General features: G+C 40.7%; 2 protein-coding genes across 3 annotated transcripts in view; both read left to right on the top strand.

Moving 5' to 3' along the window:
* Positions 1–3561, top strand: part of LOC114555443 (uncharacterized) — an 8188-nt gene extending 4627 nt beyond the window's left edge. The window contains exons 8-10 of the mRNA XM_028577812.1: positions 483–2360; positions 2583–2666; positions 2992–3561. Coding sequence (XP_028433613.1) covers positions 483–1826 — 1344 coding nt within the window. The 3' untranslated portion in view covers positions 1827–2360; positions 2583–2666; positions 2992–3561. The remainder of the gene's footprint in view (positions 1–482; positions 2361–2582; positions 2667–2991) is intronic.
* A 1166-nt stretch (positions 3562–4727) lies between these two features.
* On the top strand, positions 4728–23708 carry si:dkey-13n15.2 (protein transport protein Sec24C). 2 transcript variants are annotated; one of them, XM_028578072.1, is made up of 21 exons: positions 4728–4986; positions 5397–6107; positions 6344–6402; positions 7068–7121; positions 7996–8107; positions 8784–8911; positions 9144–9279; positions 9556–9665; positions 10236–10348; positions 10503–10694; positions 12030–12126; positions 12316–12420; positions 12553–12720; positions 13682–13778; positions 15376–15524; positions 15834–15972; positions 17337–17458; positions 17837–18016; positions 19236–19433; positions 22241–22330; positions 23178–23708. In XM_028578072.1, exons 2-21 carry the CDS (start codon positions 5444–5446, stop codon positions 23316–23318), a joined length of 3054 nt encoding a protein of 1017 aa, XP_028433873.1. In that variant the 5' UTR covers positions 4728–4986; positions 5397–5443; the 3' UTR covers positions 23319–23708. The 2 variants fall into 2 exon arrangements, with proteins under 2 accessions (XP_028433873.1, XP_028433872.1); XM_028578071.1 differs by having other exon boundaries at positions 5393–6107.
* Positions 23709–23916: the final 208 nt, after the last annotated feature.

Raw genomic sequence — 23916 nt, 5'->3', positions numbered from 1 at the left:
CTCTGGTAGTAGGTTTTTTTTTTTTTATTTGGAGAATATGAAGGTCGCCAGATATGATTATAGATTTGAGCAGAGCAAGGACATTTTGGGAATGTTGACAATTTCAACATTAGTTACGTAAACCTTGAACTTCTGAATCTGGTTTCCAGTTCCATAGCGTCAGAGCAGTTGTATTCTGTTAGTATAAGAATACTCATTAATAGTTGTGATGTTGAACTCCATCAAATGCCTGAGTACAAACTTAACAACCATTACTGAATTAAATTTTTTTAAGTCAAACGAAGATGAATTGCACATCTTTTTAAAATGATCTCTTTCTCAAATTAGGTGTGGTACTATGGTAAGTATTTAGTTTAGTTTGTTTCTTAGTTTAGAAATTTAAAATATTAAAAACAAATACTCACTCACTAACTAGGATTAAATTTGCTGCCAACACAGATTGTTCGTGACCTTATTTTCACATTACATTTTTTTTTTTTCAGAAAATAGAAAATGCCTCAGTCAAGTCAGAGGATGACAGTGATCCCGATTACTTGCCCAACAGAGATGGTGACCTCTCTGATTTCCCTGACGGGGGCTCTTCAGATGAATCCAGTCACAGCAGACCCTTGACTCCTACGGATGAAAAACTTCCTCTGCCAGGGAAAACAAGGGCTAAATCAGATTGTTCTTCGTTTAAGGACAAAGGAGTCATTCCTCTAAAACGGATACGTGCAACTAACTGGAAGAAGTCTTCCGAAACTGTAGTGTTGCCCACTTCAGGTTCTAAAGCACACCGTGTTTATGACAGGAGGAACTATTGTTTGTTTTGCTCTAAGCCAATATCTAAAATGTCGCGGCATCTTGAGAGTATCCACAGTGACAAAGCAGAGGTTGCAGCTGCATTCCAGTATCCCAAACTTTCCAGAGAAAGACAAAAGATATGGAACAGGCTAATAAATCAAGGAAACTTTGCTCATAATAAAGATGTCTTGAAAACAGGGAAGGGCCAACTTGCTGTCAGGAAAAGGCCGAGTAAAACTCAAAAAGCCAGAGACTTTGTTCATTGTCTTTATTGTCAAGGTCTTTTTCTAAAGACAGCTTTGCACAGACACATGAAGCTGTGCCCAGAGAGAGATGAGAATGAAAGTGAATCAGTGATCAGAAGAAAGAGTATGACATTTCACAGTGTGCTTGAAACTTCAGGAGACCTTGGCATAAGTGATGGTTTTAAGGAGGTTCTGTCAAAAATGGCATACGATGATGTGACACAAGCTATCATGGAGGACGAGGTTATTTTGCAGTTTGGCGAGCTCCTGTTTAACAAGCACGGCTCTGATCTGAAGAAGCACGATTATATAAGGCAAAATCTTCGGCAGGTAGCAAGACTTGTACTCGAAGCTCGAAAAATAACCCCTCTGGAGAAACTACAAGACTTCTTTCTCCCGTCAAGCTTCCCACACGTGGTGTCTGCAGTGAATGTCTTGGCAGGCTACAATCCAGAAAAGAAAACGCACAGCATTCCTTCACTTGCCATCAAGCTTGGCTACGCCCTACAGAAGATCTGCAGTATTGTTGAGGGTAACGCATTGCAGTGTGGTGATGCAAGCCTGGCAGAGTCTGCCCAAAACTTCCTCTCTGTGTACCAGAAAGAATGGAACAAGCTAATTTCTGCAGGCGCATTAAAAACACTGAGGGAAACAAAATTGAAAACTGTGAAGAAGGTGCCATTTGCTCAAGATGTAAAGCTACTGAATTTCCACATGGAGAATGTTCATCCTCTTGCTGAAAAAAAAACCTCAGAGACAGCCATTCTGCAGAAAACTATGCTGCTCTGGCCAGGGTAATACTCACTCGGACGATACTTTTTAACAGGAGAAAACCCGGAGAGGTATCGTTGGTGCAACTAAAGGCTTTTATGTCCCTGAAAAAGTCAAACTCGCATGATAACATGGACCTATCCGCCTCAGATTTGGAAAAAAACATGTGCGGGTTCTTCGCTAGAGTTGACATACGAGGGCCATGTGGGCGAATGGTCCCCGTTTTACTAAAACCGTCATTCGTGTCCGCGTTAGAGCTTCTCGTACAGCTCCGCGAGGCATGTGGAGTCCCCAGTAAGAATCCCTTCCTGTTTGGCCGACCACATTCACTGTCTGCCTACAATGGGGCAGCTTGCATACGAACATACATCAAAGCATGTGGAGCCAAAGACCCTGAAGCCCTGACAGTCGCAAAGATGCAGAAGCATTACACAACAATGCTACAGCTGATTAACCTGGATGAAAAAGAGGCCAACCAAATTTTAGGCCCTAATAATCAAGTCCGAAGCCTCCGACAGGACAGCAGCATGCAGCTGGATGATGTTGAAATGGACTCTGATGGTAAGATTTTTCTTTTTTTTTTTTTTTTTAAATGATTTAAAATTGCAAAAGCCAAAATACCAGAGTAAAGTTTTACATAGTTTTATGCAGGATTAAATGAGATTTAGTCAGTCTGTGGTAAGGTGTTGTGTGAAAAGCCTGAAGTGTTAGCTGTACATGAGAAAGAAAATAATCTGATTTTTAATTTAGTTTTTTTTATTTATTTCTCCATTTCTGCATCAGATCTTCGTCATGAACAAACACATGGAGCAACAACACGCGCCAACATGACTGTGCCACTAAAATCTGTCAACTCGGGCAAAAAAGGTAGTAATGTTGATCACATCGTCCTTCTATCCACTTGTTTTTTTAAATTGTGGGCTAAAATTCTTTAATCACAAAACGATCAAAGGGCGGCCGAGGCAAAGTATCTCTGAGAGTTCTTATTTATTGTCCACCTCGTTGTCCAAGTGTAAATTTGAAGAAAATATGGGCGGTGAGGATTTGGAGTCTTTGACAACAAATGTGAACAACAGTACAAAGAGTGCCTGTGATGATTAAAATCTGTCTACTTGTAATTTTAAGGAATCTTTAGTGTTCTGGAGTTATTTAGTGATGGCAGAACTTCACTCATTTCTCTTTTACCACGCAGGCTCCCAAAATAATGGAAAACAAAAATGGGAGGAAGCAGAGATTCTTGCTGTCGAAAGACACATGATGGCATTAATTGAAGGACACAAGGTGCCTCAGAAGAGCGACTGCATTCAGTGTCTTGAGGCTGAGCCAGAAGCACTGAGGAGCCGTTCATGGAAAGGTGTAAAGGACTACGTCAGGAACAGGATCACTGCCCTAAAAAGGCAAAGCGGAACTTCCAAAGCAACCTCCACAAACGGTTAACGGGCCTGGGCAAGTGGAACCACAGCACAAGTCTGGACATGTAAATGGAATGTTTTTTCAAATGGCAGAATCTATTTTGTGTAACGCTTCCCTCTTCTGTTTTCTTATTCTTCACCATTCTCTGTTATTCTTTGTCTTTCAGTCAGTTTTTTTTTTTACGGGATTGTTCCGGTGCCGCCGCAGGTTCCGTGTTTTCAGGCGGATGCCCCTCACCTTCTGCTCTCTTTGTGTTTGCATTCTAAACTCTCATTCTCATCACACACACGACAGCTATTTTAATTCCAGAGGTCGCTTTCCTACGTGCACACGTTCCACCAAAACAAGTTCCTTCCCGAGGCTATTTTGCAGAGGCGTCCGGCGCTTAGCCCACTTAAGACGATTGTGATTGGTTTAAAGAATTGTCAATGAACCAGAGCACGTTTTTCTCCCATCCCAGAATGTTGTGTGGACTAGCCAGACCCTCCTCTGCAGCACTGTGGAGGAAGGTCTGGCAATGCGAGACTATTATTTTCCATCTTAGTCTCTTATGCAACATTGTGAGCATTTACATCTATTAGGATGCCCAAGAATAAATTGATAAATAATGTTTTATTTTTGTGGATTATGATTCTCTATCTTTCAATATGGTGTTTTTATAAATCTAATTTAGACGGCTCATGCATACTGACAAATAATGTGTCTAATTAGCTGATGACTAATTACTATAGTATGTTTTCGGAGCTTTAAGTTAACTTCTGTGACCACGTTATCTGGTGTACTGTATTTTTTTTTTTTTTCTCTTTGGTATACTGTATCTTGTTCAACTTTGTATAACCGCTTGCAAACAATAAAGTGCCAAGAATAATATTCTAGCAGTTTATTTTGAACAAAAACACAAGTTAACTGTATTGCACTCATAAAATGACGGACACATGGTTTTTCATTGGTTCGTGCCTCCCTGTCAGGCCAAGTGTGTCTTTGTCCTTGTATGTATGAATATCATACACATACAATCTTATAAGCAGTGGTGGAAGAAGTCCGACAAGTATTAGCAACACTTTTTTTTTATGGTGTAGGCCTACTCATAGACTTTAAAAATAACTGTACCTTGACAAGCATGTAGTAGTAAAGTAGAGGGTAGTTAGGTAGTAATCCTTAACAGTGTATTATTTCATGAACTCAGGTTTTCTGTGTCTGAAAACTATAGCTGTAGTGGAGTTAAAGTTACACAATTTATTTTCTGAAATATTAGTAGCCCACTATAAAGTAGCATGAAAGGAATAACTAAGTACAATACCTCAACATTGTGCTTATTCTTCAATCGTCCAACAATGCATACATGCACCCATTGAAGAAACTCAGGATAATTCATTTACTGCTATGATAGTTTATAGCTTTTTAGTTTATATATTTTTAATTCTAATCAAGTATTGCTTGTACCTAAGTTTCACAGGCTTGTATTTTGAAAGGAAAAACACGGAAATGCCTTGTTGTGATTGTCGCTAACTTGACGCTAACATTGCAGCAAAGGCAGGTTTATGAATGTAGCCGGTTGTGTGTGGCTAAAATCATGAAGTTCTTTTAATACGTCTATGAGTTCATCATCATTCAGCAGTTTCTTTTGTCATGGAATTTAATTTTAATATGATGGAAATAGAAAATAATTTTAACCTCTGAAGTGTATCGCTTCCGCCGCAGATGGGGGAAGAAGCTAACGTTAAAGGCAGGAACGAACGCACGCAAAGCCTCCTGTTTCCGTTGATGTCCAAAGGTATCTAATATTTAATTACTTAAAATAAGATTGTTATCCAGCATCCAGGCATCAACGAGAGCACATATGTTGTAGGGCTTATTGGCTAGAATATCGTTAGCCCATTCCTCAAATAAGCTATTTATGTTTTTTTAAATCATACGGTGTGGTATGACCAGAGCTAGGTCAACAGCTACATTGTTTGCAAAGATATAGCTAACGGTGAATCTAAAAATAAAAGAAGCTAAATTGTCCTTATTAGCTGCAAGTAACGTTAGCCTAAAGCTATCTGCATTAACTGTCAGTGAGACATGTTGGCCTGTCTGAGGAGACAGCTGAGAATCACATCACGACCCTGTCCCATGGATGTAGGTTACAGTATGTTACCTGTCCCTGATCATCAATTTTGCATGATTGTGTTGCCCAGCTAGATCCCGCCTCCAATGAGAAACACACCTATCAGTGATGGTTATGGAGAATGATGGATGTCCCCACAGCCAAACAGAGCCAGACACCCTGTCAGCCATGGGCGGGCCAGAACGGCTGGTCCCCAGCTTCACCTCAAGGACCCTCCTGCAACCCTCTGCCCAGCTTTCAGCACCTTAGTCTGAGCTCGCCTTCTGACCAGAGACCTTGCTATGAGCACCTGCAGGCATCCGACCACAGCTGCCAGAGCGACTCCATCACCTTTTCATACAGAAGCACGCTGTATGCTGATAATGCTGACCAGAGTGAGCATCGAATCATTCCTGATGCTCATGTTTCAGCTGTGGTTTCAGCTGCAAGTCAAGGAAGAAACATACCTCCTTGTTCTCTCCCTCTTATGAGGGAGGGGATGCCACCTTGCAAGCTCCAAGAAATGCCATTTTACTCTCCTTACAGCCCTTACCAAGGAATATCTTCCCCTTTCCAGCCTCCGCGCACACAGCAGGGTTCACTGAATGGACCTCAGTCACCGCATCAAAAACATCTGCCCATTAGCCCTCCATCGTTTGGTGTAAACCAGAGTCCACAGTGTACACCTCAGCCTGCATTTGAGAGTCCAAATGTTGAGTCCTCTGTTGGATACACACACAATCATGCCTCGCCCACCTCTCCCATCCAACAACAGCCTCAGTGGACACCTGCAGCACACTCAAGAGGTAAGTTCATTTGGAATGTGTACATGACATGCTTGCATGTATGTTGCAGAGCCTCCCACGGGTTAACCCCATCACCCAGTGTGTATACTACAGTCATTTACATTATACTTTAACTATCTCAAACAAGTGTTGCAGTCTGAATGAAAACAGCCCACTTAGTTCAGAATATAATACTCTGATAATAATATAGGATCTCTCCTCCATTGTGTAGGCTAACTTCTCTGTTTTCTCCTAAGGAACAATAAACGAGTTTGTACCCAATGCGGGAGGACAGGACAGGAACATCACGCCACAGGTGGGGAAAATACAGAAACAGTTTTAAAACTCCTTTTTCTCAAATGATCAAATTATAAGTGTTATAAAATAAAGAGACATGCTAATCACGGTTTCCCAGGTTCCAAGTTGAAATCCTCAAATGTGTTGTTTTGCTGTTGTTTGAGTCCACAACCTGAAGATATTCAGTTTACACAAAAAAATAATACAAACACAGCTTATTCCCACACAAGAGAAGCTAGAATCAGAGAATGATTTTGTTTTTTTATTTTTTTATTGTTATATAGATTAAAATTAACAAAATTGTTAATTTATTTTCAGTCAATCTGTTAATTATTTCAGCTCTGATAGAGATTCACTCTAAACTTTGAAAGCTGTTAAAACAGTAACTCACCATGTACCTTGCAATTACACTTACAATTGTTCAGTTATGTATTCTTGTTTATTTAGTGCATGACAATGTATCTAAGGTAACAGTGTCAATTTGATTTGTAGATATTTTCCATTTAACCTCAGAGCTAAATAGTTTGAACATGCATTTTATCTATTTACAGAGTCAAAGGCTGTCTTTCTAGACTGAATATTGCTGCATATCGTATTGAATATACAGTCTGGGACGACAAAGTCTTACCAAAAACGTGTCTGTGTGCTAAAATAATGTATAGAATACATTCTCTCTCTCTTTAGTCTCCTAACTCGGAGTCTCGTTATGGCCTGGACCCAGAGCTCCTGCCCAGTGTTGTAAGTTCTTTCATTCTCAGATTTCTTTATTTAAAAGGGACAACGCACATTAATCAACATGAGTACAGAGTCCAACGTGTAAATGTGCCAGATTTAGCCATACAGGCTAATTTTCATCTGCAGTCCCTAGCAGGTTGATGGCTTAAAACAATAGATACGCTACAACAATACAACAAATACACATAAAACAAGAAAGACATAAACATAGACAAGTAAAATGACATGACAACTGGCAGGTTGATGGCATGAAAAAAACAACACAAGTATCATAGACAGTAGACACAGGTAAACGTGCATAAACACACATTAGAATGCATCAACGACACATAAGTACACACAGAGACACTACTATAGCGATAAAAACAAACACATTATTCTGTGTTATGGCAGCATATTTGGTTAGTTAATAACCAATGTTTTATGTATTTGGAGAATGATTTGATAGATGTGATGTTCCTTAGTTCTGTGGGTATTCTCTCTCTTCACATATTCTCTTGGCTGACATCTGCAGCTCCCCTGACAATAAAAGACTATTTCCTGCTCTGCTTGTTTCAGGCTTTTACCCTTAGGTGTGACACACATTCACCAAGCATAACAATATATAATCAATTGACGTGTGCCAACGATGTGTGGAAAGTAACGGTCCAGTACTTGTATTAGTGATTTCTAATATGCAGCTTGGCATTTTTAACTAGAAATACTAGAAAACTACTAATATACTGTGTTTCTTTAAACAAAGAGATGACCTACATTATGTCTATTGTATGAATATAGATATGTTATGATAGTTCCTGCCTCTAAATATATAGTGAAACGTTACCATCCTCTTGCTGATTGAAAAGGTTACACGTTTGTCACTCTCTGTCTGCCTCAGGTGAAGGTGATTGCAGAGGACAGGGCAGAGTGGGAGGGCAAGGTCTTTGTCTCCGAGCCTTTTTCCCGTCTTCCTCCTCTGGCAACTACCTCCTGTATTGTAGAGGACAAGGGTAAACGCACACAACACTGTCTGTATCTGTGTCACAGAGATACGCTCTGTAAAAATGGATTTCATCCAGTGCTATGGGTCCTGGTGGCATACTTAACACTGCGCCATTATGGCTGAAATGTAAGCAATTTGTATTCCTTGCACGTGAATGCACTTTTAGCACTGTGAAAAATTATGACGTGGATTATCGACGGAGGTAAAACAGACATGGGTAAAACAAGACAAACACATTTGACACAAGCATATTTAATGTGAGAGAAATGGAGACTTATCTTGGAAAACACCCATGTCATGTTTCACAGCAAGTGTTTGGAAAAATTTGTAATGTCGCTGCTTTTTGCTAAAGCTCAAGATTAGTTTGTGCTTCCTACATGATGTCAGTTTTCACTTTATTGGCAGAATTGTTTTAGTTTGGACCCACAGTCTACTGTATGGTTCAGACCCAGGAAAGGATAATGACAACTCCTGTCTGCACTGGAATTGTTCAATTAGTGTCTTATAGTCAGATTAGTGTTTTTTTTTTTTTTCTGTGCTGTGGTAGAACTCAAAAATAATAATTTGATTTGTTAATGTATCAGTTTCCCCCCTCTAACTCTTCCTGTCACCATTTTGAGTTTCACTGTACTTCAAGCCAACCTTCATGTCATTCCTGACCTTGTCTCTGTTAAACTTTTAAGGTAACGCAAGTCCGTTCGCCATCCGCTCCGCCTCGTACTGTGTGCCCTGTGACGGTCAGACTGCCCTGCTCAGCCGGCTGCCGCTGGGAGCTCTGCTCACCCCTCTGGCAAAACAAAATGCTGGAGAGGTCAGTTCTTAGCTACTTTGCCTGATTCTATTATCTATTAAAAATACGTTAGGAAAAACGGCAATAACGAAACAAGGACTTAGTAGTTAGTAGTAGTAAAATACACAATATCTAGAAGAGATGTTTGCATGGAGTTGAAGCCATTTTGTAATGCTACAATTAACCCGCGTAGAGTACGGTTTCTGTGGAGATATAGACAATGTGAATGTGTGTGTGTGTTTGTTGCCTCTAGAAGCTCCTGCCAGTGTGCAACGAGCCAGAGTGTCTTACAGGTTGTGGTGGTTGCGGAGCCTCCATGTGCCCTGCGATGGGCTGGCAGGACTGTGGTCAGAGGTTTTACTGCCCCTTCTGTGGTAAACTCAGTGAAGGTAAGATTTAACATTGAGCATCTAAGTATGTAGGTAATGATCCTGCCCAAACTCTAGTTAAAGTTCAGCGTTATTCCTGTAAGATACTGTAGCTGTGATTCCAGTACAGTTACGGTAATATAATTTCCTGGTAAAAAAAAAAAGTCCATTCTACTTCAGTGATCAGAGCTGTTTTCAATGTGTTGAACTGCTGCACCTTCCCTTGAAGGTACTTTCCTGAGTTAGTTGCTTCCTTTGCATGCAGCATCCGTTTTTCTCTCCTCTTTTGTGTCTCAGTGCCGTGGCAACACTACCAGCCCACCAAAGGGGTGGAGGGGGTTCGGGTGGATAAAGACAAGAGACCTGAACTCAGTATGGGGTCATACGAGATACTTAATTCGCAGAAGGTTAGTTTCACATTCTTAGTTTTGGTTGCTGGTTTTTAGTTATCGTTACCCGCTGTTTAATATGGGATTTGTCAAACGTGTGCATGTGTGTGTGATGGGAAGCGGCAGTCTGGATAATGCGTATGAAGAATGTTTCACTTCCTAATACAGAATGCTAAAACATCCAAAATAGAAAAAACTTTGGGCCACTAGTTTTAAATGGGACACCCCTATTTGTGAGGATTTCTGCAACCTGATATCATTCAATTATTAATTCATTAATAGGACATTTATCAAGCAGTAATAACAATTATTTGCTTCTCAAATGTGAGGATGTGTTTCTTTCTGTTTTATTTGGGTGTTTTGGGCTGTTGATAGAGGGAAACAAGCTATTTTGACATGTCACACAGGGCTCTGGGAACTTGGGAACTTGTTTTTGCTCTTTTCTGACATTCTGCAGACCAAATTTAATTGAAAAAATAATCATAGGGAAGGACAAGTGTGCATACTGTAACTGGGGAATAAGTGACATTTATTTGTTTTTGTGGGGAAAGATGCCATGTGTGTGTAAACTGTTGTACTTTATCTCAGGGTGAACCTGCTGCGCTGCTTCTAGCCATAGATGTGTCTGCGTCAGCGGTGAGAGGAGGACATTTGGCGTTTGCAACACAACAAATACTTACTTTGCTCAGCTCCCTGAAGAGGTAAAACACTTTACCTCCTAACTACTATACACACTCAGACTTTTCACAGCCTGCTCATTAGTATCCCAATGCAAGTTTACTGGGAAAATGGGGACAGTAATCCATGCTCTGGTTTCCAGTCAGCAGTCTTTAAAAACTTATCTTCTTTGTTTAGGGAGGATGGTGATGCCACGTCAGACATCCGCGTTGGTTTGATGACGTACGACAGTAGGATCCACCTGTACGATCTCAGCCCCGCCCTGTCCCGCCCACACATGCTGGTCATCACGGAGACAGACGACCTGCAGCTACCTGTGAGGGAGGGGCTTCTGGTGTCCCTGAAAGACTGTATAGACAGTATCGACAGGTAACACGTGTGTTGACCGTTGTATTTTGTCGGATAAGTTTTGCATTTTGAGTCTGTATGCTGAACTAAAATAGTAGAAGTACTACATTGTGCACATGATTCTGCTCATAGTTTCACACATCACTCTTATAAGTAATATTGTAATTTCATGTTCATGTATGAGCTTTACAAAGCCAGCCTAAATCTGACAAGCTCAGTTTTGTCTTTTAGATTTTAGTTTAAAAAGCAGACTGATCAGCAATCTGGGTAGTGGTTTAGAGGACACCTTATATATATATATATATATATATATATATATTAGGGCTGTCAAAATTAACGCGTTAAACTTTTTAATATTTAACTCGTTAAAATAAATTAACGAAATTAACGCAGCTGTGTTTGTTTACTTCATGTGGCGGCTGAGAAACGTAATACGTCTCCATAACACAAGGCAGCGCTACTCTGTATTGTTGCCCAAGTAATGAAAACCGGCAGCTGATTGGACGAACGCATCACATGGGTTTGTTTTCTCCGGAAATTCAAAGCCAGACTGTCATGGCGGCCGTTCAGAATACGATCTCATATTGTACTAAGATAGTTCACTGAAACATGTTTCTGAAAACATTTTAAGCGAGAAACAGGCCGTGCAGTTGCTGAATCTGTCTTCATTTCAGCTCAACAAAGGTCAGTTTAGAAGATTTTCGTCAGATTTTGAGAGACTAGTCACCTCATTCCGCTCGCCATTTCCGGGTGAGTCCCGACTGCCCTGCCGCCGACTGAACTCTCGGCTTGTTGGAGATGAACGGCGCCTCGCCTGTAAAGTAGACGAGAGCAGGCGACAGCAGCCGGGGACGGTGACAAAAATCTGCTCTCAAGTCAGACAGTTTCTAGCCGTTTCAGCAGCCTTCAGCAGGACTAAATAAGCCAAATTGTTGCTGCTGTTGTTCTGAAAGATATTAAACATTCTGAACTTAGCAGAACCTTTCCTTGTTTGGTTTTTTCTTCATATTTGCAAAGTTAAGTGATTTAGCATTTAAATATCCATTATTATAAGCTTCAGTCTCAATTTAAAAAAAGCGATTAATCGCCATTAACTACAGCAAATTGTGCAATTAATTGATGTTTTGAGAGAGAGAGAGAGAGAGAGAGAGAGAGACTAGTTTTTATGATGCTAGTGACTTTGTACTGTTGGTTGACATCTTTTGCCCATATATAAAGGAGGTGTTTAGTATGGTCACTTCCAGAAATGTTGTCTATGACCATAAAGTAACAAATACTTCCCTGACATTTTTGCTGCTTGCTGAAAGTAATTTCATTTCTTTGGCATACATCAATCTCTCTGTTTTGTGTGTCTAGTGTGTTGCAGCTTATTCCTCAATTTAGTTCAGAGTGTGATGACTCGAGTGGAGTTCCCATGGAACTGCCTGTCAAAACAGGGCTAGCGGTACTGCAGGTCAGTAAGCTCAGATGGGGTTTGATGGATTTTTATTCAATGTTTATTGAAGGTTTATCCTGTATTTATTGTGGCTGCACAAAGAGGGATAATAATCCTGATGTTTTGTAAACTAACAGCGTAACTTAACAGCATCCTCTCTCATCATCTTCACTATTGTCAGCATCATGATATGATTTTCTTTTTTAGGCCCTGAGTTGTCCCGGCAAGCTGCTGATCTTCCATACTGCCCCTCTGATAGAGATGGAACACACAAACTCATCCTCAGGGTTCTTTGGCTCCAACAAATCAAAGGTACGTAACACACGCACACACACACAGTTGGCGGTGTGTGAGGATAAAACAACAGAAGCATTGTGTGCAAGTATGAAGAGGGTTTCATGGTCGCATGTTTGCATTAATTCCCTCCTCCTTTGTTCTTCCCAGTCCATCTTCCAGCCATCAGAGCCAGCCATCTCATTGGCCAAGGAGTGCGTCAGTCAGGGCTGCGGCGTTCACATGTTTGTCCTCTCCCAGCAGGACGTGGGCGGGGCTTGGCCAGGGCACATACCATATCTAACAGGTGGAGCTCTGTACACCTTCAGCCACCTCCAGGTATATCACATATAACAGCTCCTCCCATTGGCACACAATTAACGACATAAAGAGAAAAAAATCTGTTGTGATCTTTTGTTAAATAGTTTGACGTTTTGGGAAATATGTTTATTCGCTTTCTTGCCTAGAGTTGGATGAGAAGACCACTTTCATTTTTGTCTGCTAAATGTAAGGCTACAGCTAGCAGCCAGTTAACTTAGCACAGAGTAAAAATGCGCTGTTTACCTATACCAAACATATGGCAAAATATTCCAAGAGGGTCTGGCTGCAGACCTCCAGTGTCAGGCTGGTTCCGTTGCAGGCTCCACTCTCAGGCTGCCCCCAGTGTCAGGACCGGAAATAACAAACTTTTTGTGCGTGTCTCGAAGGAGTCTGGCTCAATCTGTTCCCACGCTAGCCTCCAGCTAACGTTAGTTTAGCTAATGGTGCGTTCTTTTTGTCCACCGAAGTCGATTTACGAGTTGTTTTCCGGAGTTACGAACCGGAAGTTGCAAAAAGAACGCCACCGAGGTCGTATATACAACTCGTCAAGTCGTCTGAACTCAGAGGACCCCGAGTTCACTTTCAAAGATGGCTACGTTGTGCATCACACGTAGTAAACATTGTCGTTTTCTACAATTTTAAGCACTTTTGTCTTTGTTGTAACCAAATGAAGAAGTGGTACACATAGCACTGTATACTGCTACCTATTGGCGTGTTGCTACAGTCTTATTAGGAGTTAAATACCGCCTGATTAGTTATTTGAGAGTGGAGCCTGCAACGGAAGCAGCCTGACACTGGAGGTCTGCAGCCAGACCCCTCTCAAATATTCAGCTATTAGCACTTTGAAGCGCCAGATTGAGCAACAGACACGTAGTGTTTTTAGTTGTATTTTGGTAAAATGATCACCGTTGGTTAAATGCCAAGTGTACAGATGAGGAGGTTCCATTTTAGACTGGTATTTTTTTAATTCCCACTACAGGGAGAATTGGACAGAGAGCGTTTCCGCGCTGATCTAAAGAGCATTGTCGACACGGACACCGGCTACAAGGCTGAGCTCAGGATTTTTGTCAGCAAAGGTGAGTTTTTTTTTTTTTTTATTTCATTATTTTATTTCAGCTAAATAAATTACATACATACATTGCATACTGGATATCAAACCAAACAAACACTACAACACATTTACAATTCAAAACCATACCCCTATTACTTGTAGCCTCGTGAGACCGTCCTGATCTCGCGAGCTCCAGTTTTCCACTCGCAGATCAGTCTGGCATCTTGAGGTAGAGAAAATTTGGAGCCGTTAGCCAAACGACCGGGCCAATCAGCGTTGGTTTTGAGGTGGGTTAGGTGGTGATAGACCGGTGGTTTATCCAATCAGCTAACCAGTATTATCAGCCAGCGGTAGCCCTAATTCTGTTAGCCGCTTGCTAATGCTTTTTTTCCTCTTGGATCCTTCTTTTGGAATATGAACCGGGAACCTGAAATGGTGCCTTTTATTCCTAAATTCTCGTTACACAAATGGCAAATATCCTTTACCGACATGTAGCTTACGAGCTATGCTTTGACTGCAGCAGCAGGGGCGGGCTTGTGGTTGTATTTTCATACGCTTCGTGGATCTGATTGGTTGATTTGGCCCGTCTATCACCACATAGGTGATAGACAGATAGTTCATCCAATCAGCTAACCAGTATTTCTGCCCCTTTCCAAAGGTTCTCCAACGGAAAGTTCCCAGATGGATATGCCGAGCAAATGCGAAGCAATCCATCTGGCGGAGTCAGGTTATATTACCTGTGCACCCTCATACAAAATCATATTTGCCTTTTCAATTTTCATCAATTTTCCACTTTTTTCTCTTATAGTGATTGTAAGAATGCTTCAACTGGTGTCCATGTTTCAGCATATTCCATCTCATTATCTTGTTTAAAGGAAATTTTTTCTAAGTTAATCATTTTTATGCTTGAGTAACCTATTCTTTCTGTGTAGGTGTATTATCAGCAATCCAGTTGTTATTAATTACCGTCTTTGTGACCATACATAGTGAAAGAAATATATTTTTACTTTTGATGATACTTTACTGAAGTTATGCAGATCCCCCAGAATACATTTTTTTGCAGCATTAGTGGAATGGTTATATTAGTGTGTATCATTGATTGCTTTGTCTTACCAAACCAAAGATCTTTGGTTTTGAGGGCAGTCCCACAACATATGTATTAACCCTTGTTATGGAACCCATACAACATTCTTTGCAGGTAAAATTCATGATTACTTTCATTGAATTTTGGGTGTTTTTATAACATTTTATAGCATTTGAAAAAAAAATTATGGTTTTAAAACAGTATCCTGATCAAACTTTGACATATACCAGTCTGTGATTCACTCAACATCTTCTGATCTTAACGATTAGTCAAAATAATTCATAATTTCTGCTTCTTTTTTTTTTTAACAAAATAATTAGGTTAAATTAGGTTTATTGACCGTGAATAAAAAAAGCATCGGAAAAAGCGAATAAAACGTCAGAAAAAGCATAAGATAAAGTTCATTTTCAATTTTGACCCGGAAGGACAAAAAGTTCATGGTGGACGAGAAGACAACACAAGGGTTAAGGTTTTATTTATTTTTTCATTATGCCCACATACCAGTGATTCCACTATATGATATGACCTTTCTCACCAGATATGCGTGTGTCTGGCTGTTATGGACTTTTCATCCCTGGGCCAAGCCCCAGCCAGGTCCCCATGGCAACTCTTGATTGGAGGACAACGCTGGCTATGGAGCTCGCACACAGCAGAGCTCTGGATGAGACGAGAGGCGTAGCCATACAGGTGGGTTTACTGTATGTTCATGGTCATCAATTTAGATCAGAAATGGGTTAAAAAACACCTGTCACTTGTCTTTTTGTCATCCAAATCCGTCTGTTACTTGAGATGTAATTGAATTGCTACATCATTTTGATACATTTTGATCATTTTATAAACGAGACGACAACTCTGCCACCACAGACTTTTTACTTTTATCAGACCTTAATAAAACAGTCACTCAGTGCAGACTGCAATCTGTCGATACTCTATAAAGGCACTTAATTTTCAGTTTGACTACAGAGTAATCCTCCTCTCTCCCCTCCTGTCTGTCAGACGGTATTGTCTTACAGCACCCAGACAGGAGACAGGAGGACCAGGGTTCACACTCTGACCCTGCGATGCTCTCGCCACCTACAGGACACTTTCCGTCAGTACCAGGCCCAAACACTACTCACCTTCTACTGCAAAAAAAGTAAGGATCTTGTACTGGATATAAGTGCGTATAAGTTATGTATTCATTATACTGTGAACAAATAAATAAAAATAAAATGCAATGCTTACTAACATCAGCATTCATTGTTGTAATTAGCAAATTGATATGTAGGTAAAATAGCATGAATGCTTGGAAATTAATAGACTGTCCTCTGTGTTATTATATGGTCACAAGTTTGCAAAGTATCAATATTATGTAATTGAAGTGATAAATCCAGCCCTGTTCAGCATTAATTTGCCAATGCAATCCGTAAACAAATGAGACCATGATCAACATTAGAGAGGTTTATAGATTCCCTCATATCTGAGATATTGTTATGTCCATTCTTAAAAATAAGTGCACAACATTTCTATAAATATTAGAAGATTTTTCACAATTTAAAACCTTGCTGTTTAGTTATACAACAGCCCAGTAGATTCACCTCTAAATCTGAATAGTAAATATAATGTAGAATGCAATGCATGTAGGCAAGGCAAGGCAGCTTTATTTGTATAGCACATTTCAGCAACAGGGTAATTCAAAGTGCTTTACATAAAAACGATAAAAAAAAAAAATTAAAATACGAGAATAAAAGTTACAGTGCAGTATAAGAAATTAAACATTGAAGAGCAGTTAAAAACAGTTAAACATATAAAAGCAGATAAAATACGAGATTACTTTTACTCTTCTTTTACATTCCACTATTGGTCCCCCTGGGACGTATCTCTTTTTTTTGCCACCCATTCTGGCGTGGAAAAAGTAGTTTTATTTTAAAATATAGTGGTCACTGTAAGTCTTTGTTTCTCTATTTGGAAAGGAAAACCTTCGCAAAACCCTTTTGGTTGAATTCACACTTTTTGTAATTAGATTTTGATCAGTGATCTCATGTCAACCAGTTGAAATTCACACTTTGTTGTAATAAGTGAACTTATTTCATTTCAACCTTGTATGTACTCTGTAAGGCAAGGCAGCTTTATTTGTATAGCACATTTCAGCAACAGGGCAACACAAAGTGCTTTACATAAAACATTAAAGAGAAAATTAAAAGCAATTCAAAATATAAAAGCAGATAAAATACGAGATTTTAGGCTGCTAGTATGGGACAATGTATAAGCCGTTGCTCTATACACGTAATCGACCCGCAATCCTTGCCGTTTCCCAGAACGGGCCGGTCCCACCGGTCTTACTGTAAAATACTGTAAAATAAGAATTAGAAGTATACAAGTATTAGAAGCTATTAGAAGCTGCCTTCTTAGTTATGGCATAGCCTTGGTATGATTTCTTTACAGTAATTCCTAACTGTAATTCTTTAGAATGTCACATCAGACAAACATTAATTTGTTCTTTTGGTGTTTTCTGTGCAGTTTACTGTGCAGTGTTGGAGCGCCCTCTACAGGAGCTGAGGGAGGAGCTGCAGATGGAGGTAACCGAGGCGTTGGCGTCCTACCGCAAACACTGCTGCTCTGCTTCTGTGTCTGCTGGGCAGGTGAAGTTTGGATACATAAAATACACGTCATAGTTTCAAGATTTTCTGGAAGTATAAACGGTTCTTTTTACACTTAAAAACATGAGAATGCATTGTTCTCAATGTCTAAAAAGTGTAAATGTTGTTTCAGTTATTGTAGAGAAAAATCTTTATGACAAATGTTTGGTCTTAACTTTAATCCTTTATTTATTTAGTGTTTAGTTTCTTTACAGGCCTACACCTCTATTCATTTTTACATTACAAACCAAGTTTTTACCCTCAGGCATCATCTTTTTCTTCTATATCCCCGTCTTCATATGTACTGTGCAGAACTACGGCATGAGTTAATTTAAATATTTGTGTGTGTGTGTGTGTGTGTGTGTGTGTGTGTGTGTATAGCTGGTCCTCCCTCAGTACCTGCGAGCACTTCCTGTTTACATTAACAGTCTGAGGAAGAGCGAGGTGCTGCTGCCGGGCCTGAGGAGCTCCATCCACCAGCGGCTGCAGCAGCGCTGCCGGGTGCTCAGCATGGACACCTGCTGCACCTCCACACACTTCTACCCTCTGCTGCTGCCTCTGGTCAGTGGCATCAACACCACAGAGTTTGTCCGGATCAGAGTGAGGCTGATGTAGCAGGCTAAAATTCTGCACCACAGAGCTTAGGGACAGAATATTGACTCTTGGCATTTCATTTAGAGATCCCAGTATCTCATATTTTAGGCACTGTAGCATCAATTATTAAAACTAGTTTTAGCTGACTGTCAGCTACTACTTTAAAATGGTTCTTCATAGGAAGAGCATCAGGTTCATACTGTTGGAGAGACACACTGGGCTGATTCTTGATGTATGTTATTGTGGCTTTTTGAGCTTTTAATTGTTTTTAAACCATTATTAGTTACATCTGAGAAATGTCTTGTTTTTATTTTTATACTGTGCTATGTTTAGTGTCATTTTAAATCAAGTATGGATCCTATGGCATTTCATCCAGTGAACATGTGGCCAATTGAAAAAGAAACTTTCCTTTCATTTTAAAAACATATTTCAGAAACAGGCAAACTGCACAGACCCGGCTGCAGTTCTTTTTTAATGGCAAAACAACGTTTCTTAAGCAAAGGTCCCATGGCATGAACATTTCACTTTATAAGTTTTTTTAACATTAATATGCGTTCCCCCAGCCTGCCTATGGTCCCCCAGTGGCTAGAAATGGTGATAGGTGTAAACCGAGCCCTGGGTGTCCTGCTCTGCCTTTGAGAAAATGAAAGCTCAGATGGGCCGATCTGGAATCTTCTCCTTATAAGGTCATAAGGAGCAAGGCTACCTCCCCTTTCTCTGCTTTGCCCACCCAGAGAATTTGGCCCACCCACGAGAGAGAGACATCATGGCTTTCAAACAAGCAAAGTGGCAGTTGATCAAGGCCACACCCCACCCTCTGCCTTGCCCACACCCCACCCCCTCTCTCCTCCTCAATAGCTACAGAAATGGCACCTACTAAGGAAAGCTCATTGTGGGACTGGCTCTAGTGGCTGTAATTATGGGAAAGAGACTTCAGATACAGTATTAGGGGACCACTAAGGCCTATATAAAAGCATCCAAAGAGCACCATGTCATGGGACCTTTAGTGTTGACCTGTGACCGGTATTTCCATTGACCAGTTTGTGGATGGAGTATTTGAGTAATTTCTCTCTGAAGCTATTAACATTGCCAGTAGATGACTGTCACTTTCTGCAATCTTGGCATTACTTTAGTTTTTGCCTTTGTAGCTTTCACACATTGAAACACATCAATGTGTCCCCTGCAGGTGCTGTCAGTGGACCGCTCCAGCTCTCCAAACCCAGAGGAGGCACTGCGCTGCTGTGCTGCCAGCCTGGAGCCCAGATGTCTGTATTTGGTTCATTCACCCCTCACCCTGCTGCTCTGGGTGGGCAACCAAGTCCCAACATGCACTCTGGTCGAGCTCTTCAACACCAGCTGCTTCTCCTCCCTGCCCTCTGGAGAGGTAAGAGATTACACGGATGTAGGGTGTTGGTTTGAACCATTCAGTTATAAAAAAAAAACATACCTTCACACATCAGTAGATGCTTGTGGCAACAATAAAAAAAAAAACACATAAACCTGTTTAATGCCAGCTAGAAACAGTATTTTATAAAGTGTGAAGTAATTTTAAGAGAAAGTCACAACAGGAAAGCAAGGAGTTGGGGATGGGTGAAGGTGATGATAAAAAAAAAAAACTAGTTTGATATGAAGACGACTGATGATGCCTGCCCCCTCTGAGCTGATGTTTTTCTTTAAAAATGCTGGCTTTTGCTACGTTTACGCCTGACGTCTACACTACTACACTGCCGACCCCGATTAAGTTTGAAAACTCGTAGTAGTCTGGACGGGCGGAAGCGGAGACCTTTGGAAATGACGACGCACGTCACTCAGTCTAATCGATTAACGTTAGGTAGGCTTACATACCTTGAAAAGCCTCGTCGTCGCTCCAAGCGAATAAATCCCTGGTCTTATTTTTCACCATTGTGAAAGAATTTTCTGTATTTTCATGATTTTCAACCACAGAGTAGCATTAGACAATCTGCTTTCTTTTCACACCATCACGTGCGTGCCCAGTGTATTCAAATGATAATGCGATATTACAAATGACGTTCGTCAATTTAAAAGATCATTTTTCAACCAATGAAAGTCTCAGTTAGCCGTAGGTTTGTCTTATGACCACTTAGTTTTGTGTGAAACCGCTCAGTGAACTACATCTCTAGTCTCGCACAATTTACATCACCTAGCTTGATGCTCAACTTGCTCGCTAGCTAGCTAGCTTAGCTCTGTTCCACAACCCATGTAACGTTATCTTACCTGATGTGTTTTATCCACTGAAGTGTTTTCAGCAGATAAGCAAAAGAACAAGCAAAGCCTAGTTTGGATGTAGACTCCATGACCAACTATAGACCTGTCTCAAATTTGGCTTTTCTGTCAAAAGTGTTTGAGAAAGTGGTCTCAAATCAGCTCTTAAATTATTTGTCACTAAATAAGCTATTTGAGCCATTTCAATCGGCTTTCCGGGTAAATCATTCCACAGAAACAGCACTTACAAAAGTGGTGAATGACTTGCTACTGTCTATAGATTCGGGGTCAACAAGCGTTTTCTTGCTGTTAGATCTTAGCGCTGCTTTCGACACGGTTGACCACTGTATATTACTGGATAGACTTGAGAAATTCTTTGGTATCTCAGGACAAGTTCTAGAGTGGTTAAGATCCTACCTGTCAGAAAGATTTCAATGTGTTTTATATGACAACATATTTTCGGAGTCCTGTGCCGTTAACCACGGGGTTCCCCAAGGCTCTGTACTGGGTCCATTGCTTTTTTTCACTTTACCTATCCCCATTGGGTCAGATTTTCCGTTCTTTTGGGATTGCTTTTCATTGTTATGCTGACGACATGCAGCTGTATATGCCACTAGATGTAGGAAGCGAGTCTAACACAGCTAAACTTGAGGCCTGTCTTGCAGCTGTTAAGAGGTGGTTATCAACAAATTTTTTGTTGCTTAATTCTGCCAAGACCGAAATGATGGTTATTGGACCAGCATAACTAGGTCATCTTTATGATCACTTTACTTTGTCTCTCGATGATTGTGTAATCAATCGTAGACACCAAGTTAAGAATCTTGGTGTGCTCTTTGATCAGACACTTTCTTTTGGTTTACATATTAAGGAGGTGACCAGAGTTGCTTTTTTCCATCTCAGAAACATCTCAAAGATAAGATCAATACTGTCGTTTAAGGACGCTGAGGTCCTCATTCATGCCTTTGTGTCATCCAGGCTAGATTATTGTAATGTGCTTCTGTCGGGTCTGCCAAAGAAAAGTCTGCGGAGTCTGCAGTTGGTTCAGAATGCTGCGGCTCGTGTTCTGACTGGGGCCTCCAGATATGAACATATTACACCAGTGTTAGTTTCTCCATTGGCTCCCTGTTCATGCCAGAGCAGACTTTAAGGTGTTGCTGCTAATTTATAAAATATTAAATGGCAGCGCACCGTTGTATCTCAATGACCTAGTGAAACCCTATGTGCCTGCTCGAGCCCCCATGTTCTCAGGGACGGGTCTTCTGAGTGTCCCAAGGGTTAAAAAGAAGACAATTGGGGAACGGGCCTTTTCCTTCCACGCACCAACATTGTGGAACAGCTTACCTCTGAACATCAGGCAGGCTTGTTCTGTTGAGGTTTTTAAAGCAAAGCTAAAGACCCATCTGTTTACTGTTGTGTATGAGACCTAATTTTTAATCTAATGTTTTTCTGAGAGTGTGTGTTATATTTTAGTCATTGGAACTGTTTTTAAACTGCATTTTCTACGTTCTGTACAGCACTTTGACTTGAAAGCGCTTTATAAATAAATGTATTATTATTATTATTATTAGAGTAACGTTACATCCCCAGTACGATACATCGTAGCTTCAGCGAGACGTCATCCATGCAACTTTGAAGTGTGTAGTCTTTCTAATTATTTATTTTCACAGTCTTATACTGCAACAGTTTAACAACAAACTGAGACTTTCCTGACTTGCGAAATTATCTATTAAACTGAAGAACATCATATTTGTAATTCATGGCTCAATTCAAACGGGATAAAAAAAATAATTTGTCTTTTCCCCATTCACTCCCGTTGATAGGTCCCGTGGAACGGAAGTAGAAGGGCGTAACTTCGGCTCTCTATGGCACTAAAGACAAAAAAAATATTGCTTTTCTGACAGTCCATGAAGCGCACTGCAACATTGAAAGGTTTCCTGTCCATTTCTGATGTTTTGTGTTTCTCTTCAGACCAAGCTGCCAGTTCTTGAAAACCCTCTGTCCATCAGTGTTCGCTCCCTCATCAACACCCTGAGCTCCCAGGCACCCTGTGCCCGCAAGGTGAGCTGCTGACTGCCGTGCTGCCACAGCCTCATGAGTCGGCCAACACCTGTGATTGGGATTGTGTAAATTACAAGATTTGTCATTTTTATGCGTGACATAAAAACAAAATTGTGTTTAACACATCCACTAGTCAATAAAAAAGTCAGTCCAAGACAGGAGACTTTAAAATTCTAAGCTCATAAATAAAAACACGTAATAAATAAACTAAGATTATGCTAAAATAAGCACCAGTACAACACAGTTCCTGTCTCGATATGATGTGAAGTTGATTAATATCTCCTCGGTTGCCAGTCTGGTGCTTCTCCTAATGCTGCGTTCATGTCATGTCAGATTTAGTGTAAAGTTGAGCTGCCACCTGGGGAAACGGACCTCATCCTCCTAGTGTTCATTTCAAGTTGGACAGTTTTTTTTCCAACAGTCAAATGATGCTTAACACAACAAATTTGAGCACCGACATAGCGGGACCATTGGCGTGCCACTTTTTCAGTTTTTGTCCATTGTGTTTGAGGTGCCAAATGTGCCTTGCGTGTGGCTACTGTCTTCATGAATGAAAGTGAACGGTTGTAAATGTTCTGGTGCACACATGGTGTTAGGGTTTTGACGTTTCCACGCAATATATTCAAGTCATGCTAGTACAGATTCATGACGTGACTCCCAAAAAAAAGAAGTAAAGTCGCAGAGGAAGGCTGTGCACTTTGAGAAGCGGGACGTGTAACCTCCTCTTGTACTGTCCTCCACATCCACACCAAAGTCATATGAGGATGAATTACTCACCGTGGGTGTTGACCGATGATAACGCCACTCGCAGCCACTGATAAGTCTTTCTTCTTTTTTTCTGTCTCAGCTGTGGCTGGTGAAGCAGGGCGACACCTGCGAGGAGACCCTGCAGCGCCTCCTGGTGGAGGACAAGAGTCCCAACGGAGGCGCGTCCTACGCAGACTTCCTCTACCATCTCCACGTCAACTCTGTCCGGCTTCTGCAGTGACTTTAAACGCACACACATTTTCCGACCTCTCTGGGTGCATTAACTTCTATTCTAAAGATGACACTGCAGCATATTTGCCTCAAAAAAAGAAAGAAAAACAGAAGGATGGGAACAAAAGTATCACTAGACATTATTATAATGTGGAAACAGACCTTGTCAGAGAATCAGGCGGTGCATGGGAGTATTTTAAGAGATATTTCACGGCTGCTGTGATATGATATGTGTGCTGTGTTGAATGTGATCCGTGCTGTTCTAAAAATGTGTTTATTATGTTAATTTATTCCTGTGTCATGGCAATTCTATATTTGTGTGTGTGTGTGTGTGTGTGTACATATATAAAAATAAAGGCTTTAATTGAACCTTGACTGAAGTTTCTTCAGTATAGTTAAACTCGGGAGATTTGTCAGTGTTTCATGAACTTTTTTTTAATGTCGGAGCAGTGCAATTGTGTCTTAGACGTCATCCAAACTGATATTTTGACCAGATGATGGCTCTAGATAAAAAGTTATGGGAACACCAAAGTTGTCCTTTGGGGAACATGTATGTCTGTGCCAAATGTCATGGTAATCCAGCCAGTTGTTGAGATATTTCACTCAAA

Source organism: Perca flavescens, chromosome 5, assembly GCF_004354835.1.
Source record: "Perca flavescens isolate YP-PL-M2 chromosome 5, PFLA_1.0, whole genome shotgun sequence".
Classification (NCBI taxonomy): domain Eukaryota; kingdom Metazoa; phylum Chordata; class Actinopteri; order Perciformes; family Percidae; genus Perca; species Perca flavescens.
This window is presented reverse-complemented; position numbering and strand designations above follow the sequence as displayed.

Excerpts from the sequence above, each read along its gene's own strand:
- si:dkey-13n15.2 (XM_028578072.1), top strand. The coding sequence starts at position 5,444 with ATGATGGATGTCCCCACAGCCAAACAGAGCCAGACACCCTGTCAGCCA. Across the intron at positions 7,122-7,995 it reads CAGAGCTCCTGCCCAGTGTT|GTGAAGGTGATTGCAGAGGA; the intron begins GTAAGTTCTTTC and ends TGTCTGCCTCAG. Across the intron at positions 15,525-15,833 it reads CGAGAGGCGTAGCCATACAG|ACGGTATTGTCTTACAGCAC; the intron begins GTGGGTTTACTG and ends CCTGTCTGTCAG.